This window comes from Pygoscelis adeliae, unplaced genomic scaffold (assembly GCF_000699105.1).
Source record: "Pygoscelis adeliae isolate BGI_AS28 unplaced genomic scaffold, ASM69910v1 Scaffold4, whole genome shotgun sequence".
NCBI classification, from domain to species: Eukaryota; Metazoa; Chordata; class Aves; order Sphenisciformes; family Spheniscidae; genus Pygoscelis; species Pygoscelis adeliae.
This window is the reverse complement of record NW_008824986.1, coordinates 9,718,327-9,737,915: the sequence shown is the minus strand read 5'-3', so window position 1 is coordinate 9,737,915 and position 19,589 is coordinate 9,718,327. Positions and strand designations below refer to the sequence as shown.

General features: G+C 36.9%; 1 protein-coding gene across 1 annotated transcript in view; it reads right to left on the bottom strand.

The window, feature by feature from the left end:
• UROS (uroporphyrinogen III synthase) overlaps positions 1-19,362 on the bottom strand; it is a 19,889-nt gene extending 527 nt beyond the window's left edge. Inside the window, exons 1-10 of the mRNA XM_009326018.1 lie at positions 19,284-19,362; positions 13,747-13,836; positions 12,903-12,986; positions 11,831-11,927; positions 9,977-10,051; positions 8,102-8,176; positions 3,333-3,416; positions 2,735-2,820; positions 638-736; positions 3-15 (exon numbers count right to left, since the gene is read on the bottom strand). Coding sequence (XP_009324293.1) covers positions 3-15; positions 638-736; positions 2,735-2,820; positions 3,333-3,416; positions 8,102-8,176; positions 9,977-10,051; positions 11,831-11,927; positions 12,903-12,986; positions 13,747-13,809 — 676 coding nt within the window. The 5' untranslated portion in view covers positions 13,810-13,836; positions 19,284-19,362. The remainder of the gene's footprint in view (positions 1-2; positions 16-637; positions 737-2,734; positions 2,821-3,332; positions 3,417-8,101; positions 8,177-9,976; positions 10,052-11,830; positions 11,928-12,902; positions 12,987-13,746; positions 13,837-19,283) is intronic.
• Between the last annotated feature and the right edge of the window lie 227 nt (positions 19,363-19,589).

Below are 19,589 nucleotides of genomic sequence, written 5' to 3'. Positions count from 1 at the left end.
ACCGATAGCAGCAAACTGAAATGACGTTATTTACAGTTACAATAGCGTAGTTAGGTACGGCATCAGCTCTTGCTAGTTACTTAGGTACATACCCTTCCTTCTCTGCTGACATTGTCAGTGTATCAGCTTGCATGGCTGAGCTTCCTAAACTGTACTTACCATTTCAGGTTGAAGATTTTCAGTATTAATAATGGCTTATCAATTAAGCTACTTAGAAATTACATAGGAAAGATTATTATTGATCTCGCCATTACAAACATTTAAAGCTCTTAGTCCCTCGAAACAGGAAACGTGAAAGGAATTTTAATATGCCTCAGCCTGTAATTGCCGATTCAAGCAAGAACTATTCACACCTTCACATCAGTAAGAGAAAATAAAGCTTATACCCAGTGGAGACTGGGCAAGTTAGTTGGGGAAAAAAATTCCAGGTGAAAACAAGTCCTTTTTCTTTTTTTAAAAAAAGGCTCTCAGCTATATAATAACATTTGTATTTGCTATAACTTGTTTTTTCAGAGAAATAAACACAAACAAAAGAGAAAATGAAGGTTTGTAATGGGTGTGACAGCTTTCCTATCTCTCATTCGCCCACCCCAAACTTACTCCCTATTTTATTTCACCACTTTCAAAGAGAAGATACCTTGATATGGTTGATAAAATCCCCCGAAAGCTTCTGAATGTGCTGGAGGCAAAATTTGACACCAGATGGACTGAAGAACACGATGCTTGCTGGAATTCCCTGAGTAAAAGTAACCATAGGTTGGCACAGATTACTCACTACTCCAGCAGTGTATCAGTACACTTTCACATAAATCCCTTCAACTGTCTCTATATGGATGTGAAGTGTTTTTATTGATGAGAAACAGCAGTTAAGCCAACAGAAAGGGTTTCCTGTGGTGCAGACAGCCTGCCAAACCCCCATTCTACTGAATGCTGAAATTCAGGTGTGACTTTAACCAAATACTTTGTCAAACAAGCGCTTGCTGATAAATGCACGGAAAGTGTTCTGGAGCCATACTCATTTTCCTGTTTAAGCAAGAAAACTCAGCAAGTTATTTCCCTAAATCCATTCCCATCTATCTCAGTTTTGCACATATTCTCTGTTTCGCAGCTCATGTGGTTTACCCGACACGTTCTGCCTGCCCTGAGATGCGGTGATGAGGTGATGCCTTAAAACTGCAGACCCCTGGAAGGGCTTTCTCTCTCAGAAGAAGCCTGCCTGAAGATAGCAGCAGCAATCTTCTGTAGCCAAATAAAACTGCAAAATGCTGTCTGGAGTGAAGGTCCCAAGCTCTTGAGCTGCAGACCCAAAGCACATGCTTGCTTTATCATGATTTTCTCTCTGACAAGAAAGATAACTAGTTCCACTCAAACTACATCTGTTGTTATTTTATAGCGCATGACTTGGAAGCTAGCCTTAGCTCATGGAGGCCAGAATGACAGTTTTAGAGTGCTGTTCATTTTCTCACAAAGTGCTAAACATTTGTCATTTTATGTCAGCTCTCCATGCACTAAATGTAAACCCACAATATCATCCGTTAAGAAGAACTAAAAAGTGCATGAGAAACACATTTTAATAGCTTTACACTGAAACTAACATCTAATTGCAGCAAGCAAGGAGTTCCATAAACAGAGTTCAGAAAGTTACAAAATGCATATGTACTACTGACTCACTTTTATAACTGCTGTAAATTAAATACGTGGGGTTCAGAACTGCAATACCCACCTGGGAATGCCAGGATACTACAATGTATCAGTTAGACTGCCCATGCCATAACCTTTTAGTTATTGAAGTTCTTGAAAAAGAACTTCAAAATCAGTATGTAATTTAGCAAGACGTTAATGCACAGATTTTAAAAAGAGGTGCAACATGCCCAAGGAGGCCAAGTTTCTGTAAGAAGGAAAGCCTGCATTTGGAATAAGATTAATCCTACATATGAGGTAGGCTCCTACAAATGGAAAATTCACACAAAGCCAGTCTTGAAAAAAATAAAAGCAATTATTAGTACCTTCAAATCTTTTACTATGCACTGATCCTTGATTAATGACATTTACTAGATGGTTTTAGAAAGAGAAAAACATTAATAACAATTCTAGCAGATATATCTCAATACACTTGTCAACAGCACGTCACTTGGAATTCTAACACTTAAAATGAGATTACTACATTCATAAACTGGCTAATCAGAGAAGGAACACTGAAACTATGTAGGGCAGGTAACTACTACTGGATTCTGATTTCTAATATATAGCAAAGATGTCCAGTGATATTTCAATTACGCTAATAAAAATTAATAATATAGCTGTTCAATAAATATCCTCGCTAAATGTAATTTCTGACACGGTATTACTTAAAAAGTAGTCTTGCCCAGCTCAAAGGAATAAATGAATATGTAGTTATTTATGCAGTTATTCCTCAGTAATTCTGAAACATACACATAGTTTGAAAGTTAGACAAAATGTGAAAGGTTTTGTTTCCTTCTTCAAAGGGAGGCACTGTGTCTTTTAGGCTCATTTACAATTGCCATAACAAGTAACTGAGGGACTCACGCTCTCCATCTGAAACTTCTGCTGAAGGATTTTCTTGGTAGTCAACAGGGACACAAAACAAGAAGCCTATGCACGATATACTTCTACCACCACAGTATCATTTACAGACAGCTGAAAAAAAGGAGCATATTCTGCTAGCTATTACCATATACCTCAACAATTCTCAAATTACATCAGTGTCCAATACCTGTTGTGAGAAATAACTGCTCAATGATTCTTGCAGGTCAGTGTGTTGGGTGGTTTGATAAACAGTAAGGCTTTCCAGAGGTATACCTGGAATCAGAATATACATTCATAATTAAACAGGGTTTCATTAATTTCTATTATTTCAATAAAACACTCTCAACATACTAACTGCACTTAAGTGTACTATTTTAGGCTAAGAAGGTACAGAAAAAATTCTGTGAAGGATTTGTAGGTATTTCTAGAGTTGCCAGACAGACTAAAGCATCTGTAATCAGAGGACCTCGAAGCACACTGGAAAACTGGCACGTCTTGCAACATTTCTGTGAATAAGGTGCCTTCCATATCACAGAAGAGAACGCAAGTGAAGAACAAGGCAAACAACCTTGCTCATGTCACACTACAACCCAATCCCAGAGCTGTGGGCAGCAATCCAATCTCAGAGTTTACTTACTTTTTTTTACTTCTTTACTTACTCCTCTACCTTCTAGCCAACATAATAGCAAATTCAATTTTTACTTATTCAAATTTGGTTCACAAGCTTTAGATGCAACTTTTCTCATAATTGACTAATTAAAATGAGGCTCCAAGGGAAGTTCAACCTTTTTCTCTAAGTACTGTAGGAAGTACTTCTCTTTTCAGGGCTCCACAAGGAAAAAGAAAGGCTGAGGAATTAGGTTTCTCTCCTGTAAACACACAAACAAGAACTTACTTATGTATTCATTAAAGAGTAAACATTTAATACATTTTAAAGGTATCAGATGTTGAACACTGCAGTAAGTGCCGCATACTTCCTCACAGACACAGCCCTAAGATAACTGAAAACATTTGCACTGCAACTGCATCCACAATTCAGAGGACAGAGGCTACTTAGCATGTAAATTAAAAAATATTCCATAACTATAATATGAACACATTGGCTAAAAAGATCTCATGAAAGAGAAACTATGTTTCTAGTCCCCTTGCCATTCTACAAAGCAGAATAAGTACGGTGCAAGCTATCTCCTCCTCTGCAGAAACAGTCTTCCTCAATTTTATATTTAAAATCTTAGTCCCATGCAATACATGACAGCTCTCTCTCTAGAAAAGAATGTTCCGGCAGACAAAGAAGAGGACAGAAATACTTTGCTGAAAAGTTTCAATATATCTGAAAGTCTTATTTTCTTACTTCCCCAAGGAAAAATGATTCTACTTCCATTGCTAGGGTGGAAGTGGATATCCTCACTTGCTCTTCTCCTTTAAAATGGAAGTGACCTCCAACCTTAACTATTGTTACATTGCCAACATGTGAAAGCCCCTTGGAGATTTTGGAAGGACTTTTCCCATACATGGCTGTTTATAACTTACCTCTTGTAGGACATGATACACCTGGGATGCAGTTTCCATAGGTTTTGTACGTTTCTAATACATTATCAGAGAAGTAAACAAATTCTGCTTAAAAAATACCACCGGGTAATAGTATTCGTGTCACCATCTCTTGGGTTACACCTCCTCCACTCATGCAGCCGCCCTTTCCCTGTGCACGCTGTGTACGCCCACGCACCGGAGACAGGAAAGTGCAAACACTGACAATGATCATCACATTGTGAATGCAAACACCTGGCTCGGGAAGAATGAAATAGCACTGTCTATATGAGATTCTCAATAGTTTGCTGGGTTTAGGGCTGAAACTAATTGTTTTGGAAAGTTTTTCACTACTAGGTTTTATCTAATAAAAGTGAATATTGACACATTGCAAAAGATAAAGAGCATTTTAATCGAGGAAGAATTCAATTTTTGGATAGGAATTTAAAAGCAGACTTTTTTTGCACAGAGTTTGCCTTTTCTATAAATAACAAATACAGAGAAAATTTCAGGATGAAATTCTACACAGCTGCACACAACTTTGCATTCATCTTTCAAAATAAATGAGAGTTCCTCAACACATTATTTTATTACTAATTCAGATATGTTAATACACATGTTTAAGAGACGACTACTACAAAAATAAATGCTTTTTTTTAAGTGCTGGAAGTAGATTCTTGGTTTATAACGGTAAGAACCAGAGAGGCCTTAGGGGAAAAAAAGGACAGCATAGTAAAAAACAAATGGAAAGACCCTAGTAGGAGTCAACACAGATATATTTGACTGTCCTAAATGCACACTGAAGTTTTATTAGAAGCCATAGATATGCTTGTAATAAATTACAGGAAAGAAGAATGAACTTGGGACAGAATGTAAGAGATTTTAAAATAATAAGATAAAACCTAAATATTTCAGCATTAATCCTCCTACAACCCATGTCAGTTAATTGAAATGTCAATGTGATATCTGTAAAGAAACACTAATCCTTTTTGACTTGTGTTTACAAGACACAGAAAAATTCCTTAGTAGGCCTGAACAATACAACAAGCATTGGCCCTAATGGTATCCCCTACTTCTGTAACCAACACAAATGTTGCACTGTAATAAAACTAAAAAAATATTTGCCTTGAAAAGAGAGTAAAGCTAGCTAGCGACTTAAGGAGTAAATTCCTTTATTTTCCCAATCACTTCAGTTGAAGTGGCTACCAAAGCACAAAAGGTGAATAGCAAAAGAAATATCATTGCTTCAGACTTTATTTTTATTCTGACAATAAATTCTAATGATGTAAAAAATTTAGAGCTATTCTTTTCATTTACTTATCATTTTATGCGTAAACAAAAATAAATATCTACAGAATAGGGAACATGATGTAATTTAATCTGGACTTCAGAGGTTGTTATAAACCACTTGATAAATTGAGAGCGCATAAATATGCACAATCCAATAAATCACTGGGCATGGTTATATGTATCAACAACAAGCAGTCTCCAATGATTGAAATTCACTGGTCGGTTATCAAAACTGAAGGGTATTCAAAGGTGGTCATTTTTGCAAGGATAATGGAAGTGTTGCAGCATTGTGCTAATTTAAATAGCCTGCGGGTGGTCAGGTATGAAACCGCCCTCAGGATACTCTATGTAAACGGCTGTAAAACACACAGTTCTCCCTTTCCCAGTGGTGGCTATCAGAAGCTGCTGCTGGCTCTGGACTGAACTTCTCTGCTGTCACCAGAAAGTGCTGTTCCCTGTCCGGCTCCCTCTGTGACTGCCAGCTCCTAACTGCAGGAGTGTGCAGGCAAAGCGGGGAAACAGCCACGGGATCAAACACGGTCAGAAGTAACAGGGTCTGTGAACCAAGCAGCTCCCAAGGGAGGAGGAAGAGCCAGGATGATCCTCAGCTGGACTGAGAAAATAACCAAGAGGTTACGATGCAGTAACTGTGCCAGTCACAGGCTCACCATCGAGGAATTTTTCCACCCCTGGTCTTACACGCACTGTTTTCTTTAGACCTGATCCTAGGTTTTTTCACATTCATACAACAGAAGAGACAGATATTTTTCTCGTCTTCCATCTCAGAAAACCCTCCTTCTGTAAACTGGCAATCATTATTCATTACCGAAACTAGATTTTCTAGCGCTAAAAAATTAGCTAAAACCTGTCTTTGCTTTAAAATATCTGTTGAAGAGTAGATATGGGTTATTCTTCATTTATGGCATTTTTGTGTTGAAAATTTCATTTTTAATTTTCAGAATTTATTATTTAATCTTGTGTTGACAACTATCATTTTTATCACGAAGTATTCCATATAGTTAAAATATTTTATTTGCCAATGAATTACAGAGCACTCTGCCCATAAAAAACAATACTTGCCAGCTCCAATCAGATTTTCTTTTACCTATAAATCTCTGCTACTACACAGACTTTGCTAATCAACACTCTTTTTCATATCTAATGTTACGCGTAACAGCCAAAAATAACATGTCAGGGTTCTTGACATCATTTCCCCTACCGAAGCACCTAGCACCTTATTCAGCAAGTTCATAAAGTGTGGTCAGCAGTAGGGCTTTTAAACCAGCAGATACAGTAATTCATCCAACCTCTAGAATAATTGCACTGATTGTCATTTGTTTCTCTGACTAGGGTTAGCCAACGGCAGACTATTTACCTTGGCTGGCTGAATAACATGGCTTTTCAAAGCGTTAATCATTCTCTGTTCAATTAGCAGACACTGCATGAGCCTCTAGATGAAGGTTTCTGTTTCCCTTTTTAAATTTGGGGCAGAAAGTCCTTCAGCAAAGGACGTACCTTTGTATCAGACTGAAAGCTACCCTCTAATTTCACTATGAGGCTCCACTATACAGCTCCCTGCTTTCTCACGTGAGCGGGGATGTACCCCAGGTCATATAAAAGCACAGAGAAGGATCTGCCAGCTAACAGGTTGCTGCTGAGATACTGAATCTTAGATGTGATTTTCACTTGGTACAGAGATTATTTTAGCAGTCAGTTTCAGAGAGCTTGGGGACTAATTCTGCTGACTTCTTTTGATAACTGTTCCTCCCAGCTGATACTCAAGACAGACACTTTGAAAGCAGCATGCACCTCAGTCATCGATCCCCTGGAACACCACCACGTGTGTCAGAAGCTCTGAGGTCAAACTCATTGCACTGGTAGCTCCTGCTTAAGACAGTCTTCACCCGAGTTCTGTAACCCAGGCTGTACAAAACACAGCCTCTTTTTTCACAGCTTGTACTGACCCATCCACTCAAAAAATAATCAGCCCCTAAGCCTAAAAATGTTTCTTATTACTATCAGAAATTTTAACAAATTACAGTAAAAAAAAAAAATGAGGAAGTAGACTAACTAGACTTTTAAAATTACCCAACAATCGGATAATACATTTAGAAGCAGCAAACAGATCAGCATTACACCTTTAACCATAACAAAATGGTTAAACAAAACATAAACCATCATTTTAACTAACCCTTTCTGCAACTTCTTCAAAACCACTCTCCTTTGGTGCTGAAAAATAGATTCCTCTGAAACCACGTGTTCATGCTGAGGAAGAGTTGCCCTTGTCTACTTTGAACTACGGCATGGTGAAAAATCCCCAGCATCAACTGGTTTGAAGCAAGGAAAGTCAGGTCACCCGAAGTTCACAGAGAACCAGCACACCTATAGTCACAATCATTTAAATCTTATGATTAAGGAGCAATTTTCAATCATTACAGCTCTGATCTTTCAGTAAAAAAATACTTTGTCTATTGGGTCATATAGTATTATTAATCAATTACAGAGTCTAAGATTTCATGTAAATTAATATTTAGTATAGGTATTTCAAAGCATTTTTTATCATCTTTTAGAGATATCACCCACATTCCCAGAAGTTGAATTCACAGGTTTTACATGTAAGAGATAAATGCAGTATGTACTTCTCTGCTTCAGTGTACGCTCCATTATATTTATAGGAAATTCTGAAACAATGGAAGGTACCTTAGCTTAATTTAAGTACAAGATTTTAGATACTTACTTGAGCAAATATATTCAGCTAATTTTTCAGCATTTCCAGAATTTTCTCCTTGTGGAGTAAGGCCAATTTCTTCCACTATAACCAAAAGTAGCGAAGAAAAACATTAACATCAATGAGAACAATTCAGATTTACTGTCACAGGAACATCGGTTGAAAAGGGAGACACAATTTGACCCCCCCACACAAATACTTCCTTGAAAAGCAAAAAAACCAGACCACTTGAAGTAGTAACATGCTATGGAAAATTCGATTTTGCCTCTAGAAAGACATACATGAAAAAAGTACAAATGAAGAATTCTGGGGATAGCTAAGCTGTTTTGGAGATTTTTTAAACTCTTGTACCTGAAGCCGTGAAACTGAAAGCGCACTGTCTGACTATGCTGAATGGGCTGCAGTTCCTGGCATGGTTTGGTTGCAGCTAGCTTCCCAATGAGCATATCGCTGTTCTTTCTAGCGAAGGCTGAAATCCTATCGGAAAATCTGAGAGTATAACACTGCTCTTATTTAAGCAAGTAAGTAGGGATAAGATGAATCCCCGAGAAGTTAACTAATTTGGGACTTGATTGAATCAACATGCTTGTTAGGCATCACTGGTCAGTGATCCAGCATTGTTACCAGCCTGCCTGAAAAAATACACTTTTTATAGAGGTAGCCAGTACTTACCCAAATTATTTTTGGACTAGAAGCAGAAAAACATCAAAATTTTTAAAATTCTCTAACGTTAGTCTTTTCATAATATTTCCTGTGTGGTTTAGTGGAAGCTAAAGCTACAATGCAATTTTACAATAAGAAAGGCTTTCATAAACTAAAACCTACATTGCATTTTTGTTATGCACATAAAATATGTATTGCATCAGATTAAAACCAGTGTCAAGACAAATAAAGCAGCTGACCCACTGAAGACAACGGGATGTTGTCCTGGTTTCAGCAGGGATAGAGTTAATTTCCTTCCTAGTAGCTGGTACAGTGCTGTGTTTTGGATTTAGGATGGGAACAAAATTGATAAGGCACCGATGTTTTAGTTGTTGCTAGGTAGTGCTTACACTGGCCAAGGACTTTCTAGTTTTCCATGCTCTACCGACCGAGAAGGCTGCAGATGCACAGGAAGCTGGGAGGGGGCACAGCCAAACTGACCAAAGGGACATTCCATACCGTGTGATGTCATGCTCAGTACATAAACTGGGGGAAGCTGGCTGGGGGGGCCGCTGCTCGGGGACTGGCTGGGCATCGGTCGGCGGGTGGTGAGCAATTGTACTGTGCATCACTTGCTTTGTGTATTATTACTATTATCATATTATTATCATTATCATTTTATTTCAATTATTAAACTGTTTTTATCTCAACCCACAAGTTTTCACACGTGCTTTTCCAATTCTCTCCCCCATCCCATCGGGAGGGGGGGGAGTGAGCGAGCGGCTGCGTGGTGCTTAGTTGCCAACCGAGGTTAAACCACGACAGATGTATACTGCTGACTTCTGTTTGGCAAATGCCTCACAGGAACACTGAGGGAATGAAGGGCCAGTGCGTCACACTTCGTACAATCACAGACAATCATGTTATCATCCCGTTCACCCAATTTAATTTCCAAAGTGAATGAAAAAAACACATGTAAATTAAGAACAAAGGGGTTTTTTTTCTTTTTTGACCAAATTTTTAAAGGAGTTACCATCACATTACACTAAAAGTAGTGAAAAACCAGAAGCTAGGTCCTTAGATGAAGTAAGCACGTATACCATTACTTGTTTTCAGAATTATCCATTTATAAAACTTAGCTGTATTTTTTTCTTAGCACCCTTGAATAGCAGCTAATACTCCACAAATTGTACTTACAAGGCAGATTTATCTAGGTTTTCTTTTTTTTAAACCCCAGCTTACCTAGAGAAGCTGTAGCTTTTCCTACCACGTAAGCTGGTTTGGTATTCCATCTTTGTTTAAGAGATTTTGACCAGGCTGAAAAACATTACATTAAGTTTAAGCACATGGCAACAAAATATGAATGCTAAATGAGTATTTGGACTTCTGTTTAATCTACAAACACAGCAAAATAATAATAACTAATACTCCACTACATATTTCAGCAAACCTGGATGTACAAAATGAATTTTTATGTATTTTTTCCATTGTGTAAATAGTAGTCTACAACATGTTTTTAAAAGCCTAATTTGAGTAAACAGTTCTTAACTGCTTTTGTTAAGTAGCATTTTTAATGCACACTTGCCTATGCCAGATCACATGCAACTTGCAACGTTCATTTATATTTTGGCATTAAGAATTCAAAAAAGCATAAAAACTCATAGGAAAAACCAGCACATAGTACAAAGGGAGATTTAGACATACAAACTGGTGGTTTAAAACTGAAGGCTTAGGCAAAAACCAAATATAATCTTCTATGACGACAAATAAAAGGGTAAAAATCTATATCCATGCACTACAGTACTCTATAACGCAACTCTTTCTTATGCAAGAAAAGTATAGTAACTGATTATATTTTAAACATACACCAAAAATAAGTTATCAGCTCAGAAATAAAATGTACCAGAGACCAAAATAAAATTACTATTAAATGGTTTTCCTCTTTCAGGCAGTAAGCAGGTTATAGATCACACCTCTTGGTTCCAGCTACCTGATCCCTATGCCTGAAATCCTAATGGGTCAAAAATAGATACACTAAGTCTTTTACTACCTTGTCTTAAAACAGTACAGCATAGGACATTGACTTCCTTTCTAGTATTCCTGGGGGAAAAAAAATAGAAATTTAAACTATAACAGTAAAAAAAAAAAAAAAAATCGGAGGAAACTATTCTAAAGTCGGAAAAAGATAAGGATTTATTACCTTTGAAAGGAACCCAAATAGGAATTGAAGACTCGTTTTATTGATTAAAATATGTATTACAGCAGCTCCCAAAATTCCTAATCAAGATTAGGGATGAACTCTAGATAAGAGATTACATTGACCAAAAATCCTAAAATATAATCCTCTGCTGTTGAAAATGCTAAAATAAACTAAAAGTCTCAGTGTATTTACTGCTTCCTCAAGAGTGTAACCTTACTCACTGTACATTGATTAGTATGACTACAGCCCAAGTATGGAGCAGATAAAGTAATAAAACTAAATGTACACAGAAACTCAAAGCCAGAAGTTATGACTTTGCGTAAGAATTTAAAAGAGTTTACAAGGATTTGATAGATCATTGGTATGGTAATTTCTATTTAACACTATTTCTATTACTCGCAACTAATCTATTGGCTTTTATGTATCACCATTTCTTCATTGCTTTTTAGCTAATACTTCATTCACTTGAGAAATTTTATATTCAAGACAGAGAAATCTCTTTTTCTGTAAGACTTCATACGAATTATATAGGCACAGAAGTAGCAGTGGCCAGTTTCTAGAACATACTCCTCTCTGTAAGGGAGGAAAGTAGTTAGTAAGCAAAACTAGGCACAGCCACAAAATATTCCCTATGCATCCACAACTGAAAAAGCTCACACTAATGAGTAATTTGCACCAAAAGCTCTTTCCTTTCATTTTTAACAACAGCATAAGTGCGGAAAACCCAACCCTTAAAAGCTCAATTTAGCATGACACCTTTATGATACCAAAAGAACTATGAGATAAAGCTTTTTTAAAAAAGGCATACTCCAATCACCTACTGGTGGGTGAAATAAAATTACAAACTTCACAAAATGCTGAAACAGAAAGACCAAGGAATATAAAAATGCACTTACCGTCATTGTTACTATTCTCTTTTAAACATATCTTGATGGCTTCTAATGCTCTTGGACTGGTAAAAACTAGGCCTCCATAACATTCTGGATGAGAGAGCTACTTATAAAGAGTAAATTTAAGAAATAAATTTTAAAAATGAGTAAATAAATTAAAAAATTAAGTTGATCAATTCTTTATAATCTTGTGAAGAACAGAACAGTTTCAATAAATGTCTGAAACTGAAACGGGCTAATATTTCACTACTATCAGTAGCCAGGGTATTTGTAAGAGAAATGTATAACAAATCTCAAATTCAGAACAAAACTTGCACAGACTATTTTAATTTTGAGAATCTGTAGGAACAGACAAGGATTCCTGTCACTGAAATGAGCTGGAAGGATGGGCGAACGACATATGAGGTACTTACTTACAAACTCACACAAGAGAACAAAGTAGTAACACAGAGGATACTACCCAGACAGCTCCTTGCCCCCTTAAAGAGCAGTTAAGATTACTAATGGGCTCTCAAAGATCAGTACAAAAAAAAAGGAGAAATGTTCTTGGATCACTTGTAAATGCAGATCACAATACACGCAAACACCTAACAAAGTTCAGTGCTGTTGGAGATTGTCAATAAAGGGAACCTCCCTCGGAAAACCTTTTCAACATTTTAAAATGAAATATACACGTTGAAGAAAGAGTAGAAAGAGAACACCGATTATGCAATTTTATTCCATGTACTAGGAGATGCAGTACACAATTTCAGTACAATGTAAGGGTGAACCTCAGGTAACCTTTAGTTGTCACTACAGTCTTCTAATTTTTTGTTGTGACAAAATCCTCCGATACCTGTGACTATCAATGGTCCATCAACCTAAATATGAATTCTATCTGACCAACTTAATTCTTTAACAAGCATGGGCAACATACTTGATGTTGTATACAATACGGTATTGGATACAACTGTGTTTGTGGAAACACAAAAAGAGGTATCACAAAGGGCGTTATTAAATCAAGATAAGACACGGCATCTTGGCAACCATGGCCTAAATTCTGGTGAAAATAAGACAACTGAAATAATTTAAAACTTACCTTTTCAAATAAGCTTTCAAGAGATATGAATTCAAATGACAAAACTGGAATCAAAGTTGCTTCAAATCCGTATAATCCCAACTCCTGTCAAAAAAAGGTTTACAGCTCTTGAAATAGATTTCAAACAGTAGTTTTTTCTTTTTCAAAAAATTGACTAAGTCAGCACAAATATTGCTTTTTACTGAAGTAAAATACAAAGGCATTGTATTTGCTTTTACTAGTGAATCTAGTTTGGTTTTGTTAGCTATATAGTATTACCACATAATACTAAACAAACAGCCTGGAACGGAGGCCTCCTACATAGCTACTGAATAGTTACAGCATAAACCAGCACACAGCTCTGAAGTCCCTAAGTGACAAACGATCACCTAGTCCTGCAAATATTTTTGTACATCTCTGTAATTCTTTGAAGTCAATACAACTGCTCTTACGAGTAAGACCTACTCACATGACTGAAGGTAATAGCAGAAAGGACCACAGCAACAGGTAACCTCTTTTTCAAATTACATTCCCAGTAAGACTACTAACATTTTTTGTAATCTTAATTCTATCCATATGAACATAATCAATATTAATTAAAATGAAATTGTTTTAATATCAGTACTTTGCTGAGAACTTTAACAGTGAATTCAGTACGAAGGCCCCCTAACTAAAATAATTTTTTCAGTAACAGCAAATTTTCTAGCATACTTTTTTTCTTACCCTAATTTCAGACATGCACTCCTAATTTTGATTAAGCATGTTTTTCACTTGAAACAGTTAACTTCATCTATCTTGCTGAACACGATACTATTATTTAATAGTGAAGTGACACAATTTTTTCCTTTTTTTAAAGTTTACTCACTTTAATATATGGATCTGGTCCTGAGTCTTTGTCTTTGGGATCCTTCAGCAAGAGAACCTTCATTGTTTACCAAATAACTGCAAAAGAACTCTGAAATACAATAATGGAATTTATCTAAATTAGATCTAGAGGACTTTCTACTGAACAGTGACTTTAATAGCTCAGCTTCAAAGAAACTGGGTTGCTAACAGTTGCAGTGCTCTCTATACAATGAGTAAGCAGTTAACGTACATTCTCTGGGCATGAATATCCACCCTGATAAGGCCAACAAATAACATGCTGTCTTTAGATAATACCACTTAAGGGAGAAACGATAATGAAAGTCATCAAGGAGAACACATTTTAAAGGAGAATATTTTGCAGAAGTAACAACCCCTACAATGCAGTCACGTTCAGCAACGTAATAAGCTCCTATCTATAAAAACTTACCCTATTCTGTTCATTTCCATGCCAGTTTCCACCCTGTGCTCATTATAATGAGTATGCAAGGACTTATGTATCTAGTGATTTAATTTGATGCATTTGGGGTCTAACCCTTTTCATGGGGGAAAACATGTGCAGGGCAGTGTTTCAAATTTTTTTTTAAAAATACAAACGTGTGTATATATACACACATTTATACATCTGAATATAATATACATAATATTCATAGGCCTTCTTTAATACATCTATAGTAAACAAGACAAGACTGAAAAAATATATTCTGCCATTAAAATGGAAGATAATTCTCAGTTCCTTAAAAGCTGACTTTGGTGCTGAATTCAAAGCCGGTTAGAACACATAAGCAAATACACCAAGCATCAAAGTAAACAAATGCAATAATACAAACAAACAGAAATCCATTCTCTGCACATTTACCTTAATTATCTATGTGTTACTTTCCTGATAGATTACATACTAGCAAATTCTCTTTAAAACGAATAATTATGAATATTCAAATGTACAGAACATCTTAAATTTTATTCATTTGCATGACATGCATTGAAATCCTCAAAATTTCATCAAAGGCAAAAAAACCTGCTCAGACAAAAATGAAAAGAGAAAAGAGACAAGGCAGCTTTAGACAACAGTGGACAAAACAGGATCTGGTACAACTAACCAGAGCTCAGTGTCACACATTCATCTATAGACAGAAGCACTGCAAAATACAGGTGGTGAAAAGGGGCACCCGAAGCACCACCCCCAGGAACTCATTATCCGACTGTGATATTACGTTAATTTTGTGCATTTTAAACTTCATTTTTTTAATCTAGGTTTTAAAATGTGGTGTCATAATTTAGGTGTTTGATTCTGAACACCTTACCATTAGACATGGAAGCGCTCATTTCCACAAGACTTCCAGTACTCAAAATTGACACAATGGGAACTGGTAGGGCTTTGCAGTTCTGAAATACCAAGGCCAATGAAGTCAAAGGGAATGACTAAAAGCATGCATAGAAGAAGAAACAAGGACTTTGTCGAGGGCCATATTCTCCAAAATTGTAATTCTTGCTGATTTCAAACTAGAGCAAATGCCAAAGTAGATCCCATCCATAGCTTTCAAGAGTTTGACTCCCAAACACTTTTGAGTATCCTGTTGCTAGTAGCTTTAAGGAGGTAGGGCTAAGTGACTTTTCCCAGTCACTTTAACATTGTAACAGTCTTCACTTTAAAAAACATTCTCGTAAAAATCTAGTTTGCACACAGTTCTTTGTAGTAAAAATTGTTGTTCTGGCACTGAAGTTACTAACAATCTCTACTATAACTCTACCTTCAGTGCTTATGCTCTAAGTATGATACAATTCCATTCCTGCCACCAAGAATAATGATGGTAATTCTAACCTACCACACCTTCCTATTTCCAAAATACATAACGTTTAATAACATTATGAAGTCATCAAAATATAAATGTAAGGAAAAAAATAATAATCCTTCCAAACTGTATAATACAAGATAATAATACTTTTTGGAAAGAGCAATTTCCAAAAGTATTGTAATAAAACCCCCAGATGACATGCGAGAGTTAATTCAGGTACACCTGGGGAAAGCAGATTTCTAATTAATTACTTTAGGTAGTTAGAAACGAATTAACTTCCCATCCTGTGCCTTATTACTGTGTCAAGTAATGAATAATAATAAGAAATGGGTAAATATCCATGCTTAACAAGGTGACTTACGATAATCAAATTAATTATTTTGTTTAGATCCTGCATACAAAATATATACTGAAACCAAAGAATAATTATAGAGTCATAAAATATCATGAACTACTGCAAGATGCAATTACCTAGCTGTCTCCTCTACAAAGAAATCTGACAAGCTGTATTTTGGACTCAGCCATCTGGCTCACTTGTAAAAAGAGCAAGACTGCACAGCCCTGGCGCTCCTAGAAGCCACTGGCTTATTTTCAATTCTGCCAGAAGGCAGCACGTTTATCAACTCCAAAAAGGGGCTGCAAGTGTCCAACAGAAGACAAATTTGACCTAGGGAATCTGTAAGTTTGTGTATTTATGAATAACATGTATTTTGATCTCAACTACCCTCTGAGTGCTTTTGGTTTTACTGCTGAAAAAATTAGTCTCCTTTTCTGGAGCCATAAACCTCTCAGACCACTCTGTTCTTTCTGCCTATGTAGTTCAGACAGGTTCACACAGATTTGGTGACAGCTGTGACCAAATGAAAACTGGTGGAATATACCCATTTCCAAATGCCAGGTCATCACACCCAACACTTTCTTAGCAAGTGTGCCCCACCACCACTGACACATCACTGTGCATCGAGGCAAAATGCCGCCTTAATGGGCAGGCAGAAGAGAAAGCAGACAAGATCCCAAAGAGGGACAAGCACACGTGAGCACATTTTCAAACCAAAAATATGCCAATATACATCCAAAGGGTGAAGAAGTTAAAAATCAATTATGCATTCTTTTTTGGGGGAAAAACATACAGACAAGTTTTCATGACTCGCTGCAATGATGCAGGGGTCCCGCTGCACTGGGAATGGTAAGAGAAATACAGTATTTTTACTGGTTTACTTGTGTCCTTGAGATGTTACTAAGGAGTGCCCTACCAATGACTGAAATACAATTTTCCAAACAGCTAGCTTTCTGCTAAATTCACTTAAGAGTCAAGAACCCCGACAAACATTCCTATGGAATCAGAGGGTGTTTCGAGAAAGCACATAAATAAGACATGCAGCATCTTCGGTAATTTTTGATGTATTCTGAGGTAAGAACTTACAATACAAAGATATATTTTAGATAGCTTACATATTTTATCTATAAATTGTATCTTATATATTAAAATTTAATCAAGTGAGGTATGCACAAACTTCTAAACAACCAGGAAAAGTTTCTATTCAGAACAATGAATGGACTTAGCAGAGTCCAGCAGTGCTCAATCTATATCTGGAAAAGAGAATGTGTATGAATAATGTTAATAAGTTTTCCACTGCCAAGTCTCTGTTTATAGGATGATGCTGGCCACCCACTTTTGGCTCACTAAACAAGCACTTTGTTTGTCTGAGCACCGGTAACAACCCTGCAAAGATTGCTCTTCAAATGTTAAAAAAATACCATTTAAAACCCATTAGGCTTGCAAACAGCTAATAAGAGGACAACAGATTTTCTGTCTTGAGCACACAGACACAAAGATGAAGAAAAACTTGTATTAGTCAGTGTGAGGTTTGGGAACCATCCAATTAGCTCTGATAACAAACTACAAGAGCGACTGGAGTGTCTGAGGCATTACGTCACGACTGAAGGCTAAAACCAGCTTGGCGCTTTCTCTCAGTCCACATTACTTAAAATTAAGTCCACTTTACTTAATTTAGAAGAAAGGTAATTTTAGGTCACATTGCATATTCAGAATATTTTGCTTACAGACATAATTGAAATGCTTCCCATTCACAGCATCACACAGTAAAATTCAGCAACCCTGTGCCTTCAATTAAAATATAAAGCTGATTAGGATGTGTATCCCTGATATTAGTACAGCAAAAATGAGCAATACTCTCTCATATTAAAAAAAACTTTGCAAATTTTTAATATAAAACATTGTACAGAAAGAACATCTCTGTTGGTCACTCAACTTTCATTTCAAAAGCTGTCCCCAAACTAATTGCAAACTATCTTTAATACAGAGGACAGCTTGTAAAAAGAAATAAATGGGTCCTTTTGTTTCTTGCTGCTAAGTGACACCGAGAGCTGCAAAATATATTAAACTTTTCTAATACTATTCTGATTATAAGCAACTGTATGGGTCACACAGTAAGGTTTGATTGCCAAGTGCAAAGGGAATTGTCTGTTCCATCATAAACAAAAAAGGAGATGAATTATAAGACACTATTGTGTATGATTTTTAAAAAATCTCTGAAAATCCCTTGGCTAGGATTTTTGATGCTATGCATTTCTTACCAATACCTTTTTACTATGATTAGATGGATTTAATAACCAGAGAGGAAAAAAAGCCTACCTGTAAGGCTGCCATGAAGTATGGTTCAGAAATCTACCAAATTCAGAGATAATGTAATACGTATATCATCAAGTAACAACAACAACAAAAGATTTGAGAATAATTCCTACTGTTTGGGTGACTATGTCACAAAACTCAACAAAACTAGTTTCTTGACATGGCAATCCAGAGGAGCAGCAAAGGACTCAGACCTTTCTACTACATCATGGATTTTTACCAAAAGCAGTGTTAGTAATTAGTGTCATTCTTGACTGATACAGTTTCAAAAATAAAATGGAAAACTGTATATAGATGCAGATTGCATCCCCACAGAGGCAGTTTTACTGCAGCAGTAAAGGGCTTTGCCAATACTTTCTCCACACTGTATTCTTTTCCTGTGTATCAGTATTCATATTTTGGCAATGCCCTAAGTGCTCCCAGAGCAGACACAGCTCTCAAAACATAACAAAAAAAATAAACACAGACATGTTTGATACTTTAAAGAGACATGAAAAATCTAACCTATTTGGATTGTATTTATAAAGCCAAAATTACATCCCAGGCCCTGTGCCTTGCATTTCTTCCAGCTGGCAATAGTGAACGCCCAATCCTCTTCTTCAAATGACCTCATTAACCACCTACCTTTCTTCATTAGCTAGAGGTGAAGACTTAAATAGAGCGTGGTCCCTGTGAATGAGCTCAAACATTAATGACCACTTCTGTACTTTTAGTGCTTAGGATTTTTCAACACATTTTCCCAATGGATATTTTTATAAAAAACACATTTACATTGTGTTTACTGTATTCCACCTCACTGCCTTTTGTTTGTTTGTCTGGAATGATTTATAACGAGTCTGGGAATTAATTTTTTAAGTAAGCAGTAAGCATTTGATTCCTTTTTTAATTTGGCTTTCAGTAATTTGACCAATATCACAGATGCTCAGGACAGACTTCTAGGCCCCAGTACTGTATTTTAGCCTCTGTTTGGCTTTCTTTTCTTTACAGGAGTGTAACTCGCAGGTTCAACAGACACAGGCCAAGAACAGAGGTGGCGAGGGCAGAAGAAACATGAGGACATTTGTTGCACGGGACAATCCTTTTGCTTGCCTTCAAACGGACGATGCTTCAGCAGGGCAGGGAGCTGCAACAGTTAACACGCACCTACACTTCCACCTATCGTTCTCAAGTGTATTTTGAGTCCCAGCAGAGTCCGGATGGCTTTCCCAGAATACTCTCTTTCTTTTAAAGCAGGTGACATCAGCAGCCCAAAGGGGGAATCCCGGGTGCTTTAGGAGCGAGGAGAGGGGCGGCCTGGGGCGTGTCGCGTGTGTCCCGTCCCCGCCCCCCGCTCTCCACACGTGCCGGCGGGCCCGGGTGCCCCCCCTGGGCCCTCGCCCCTTCGCAGTTTAACAC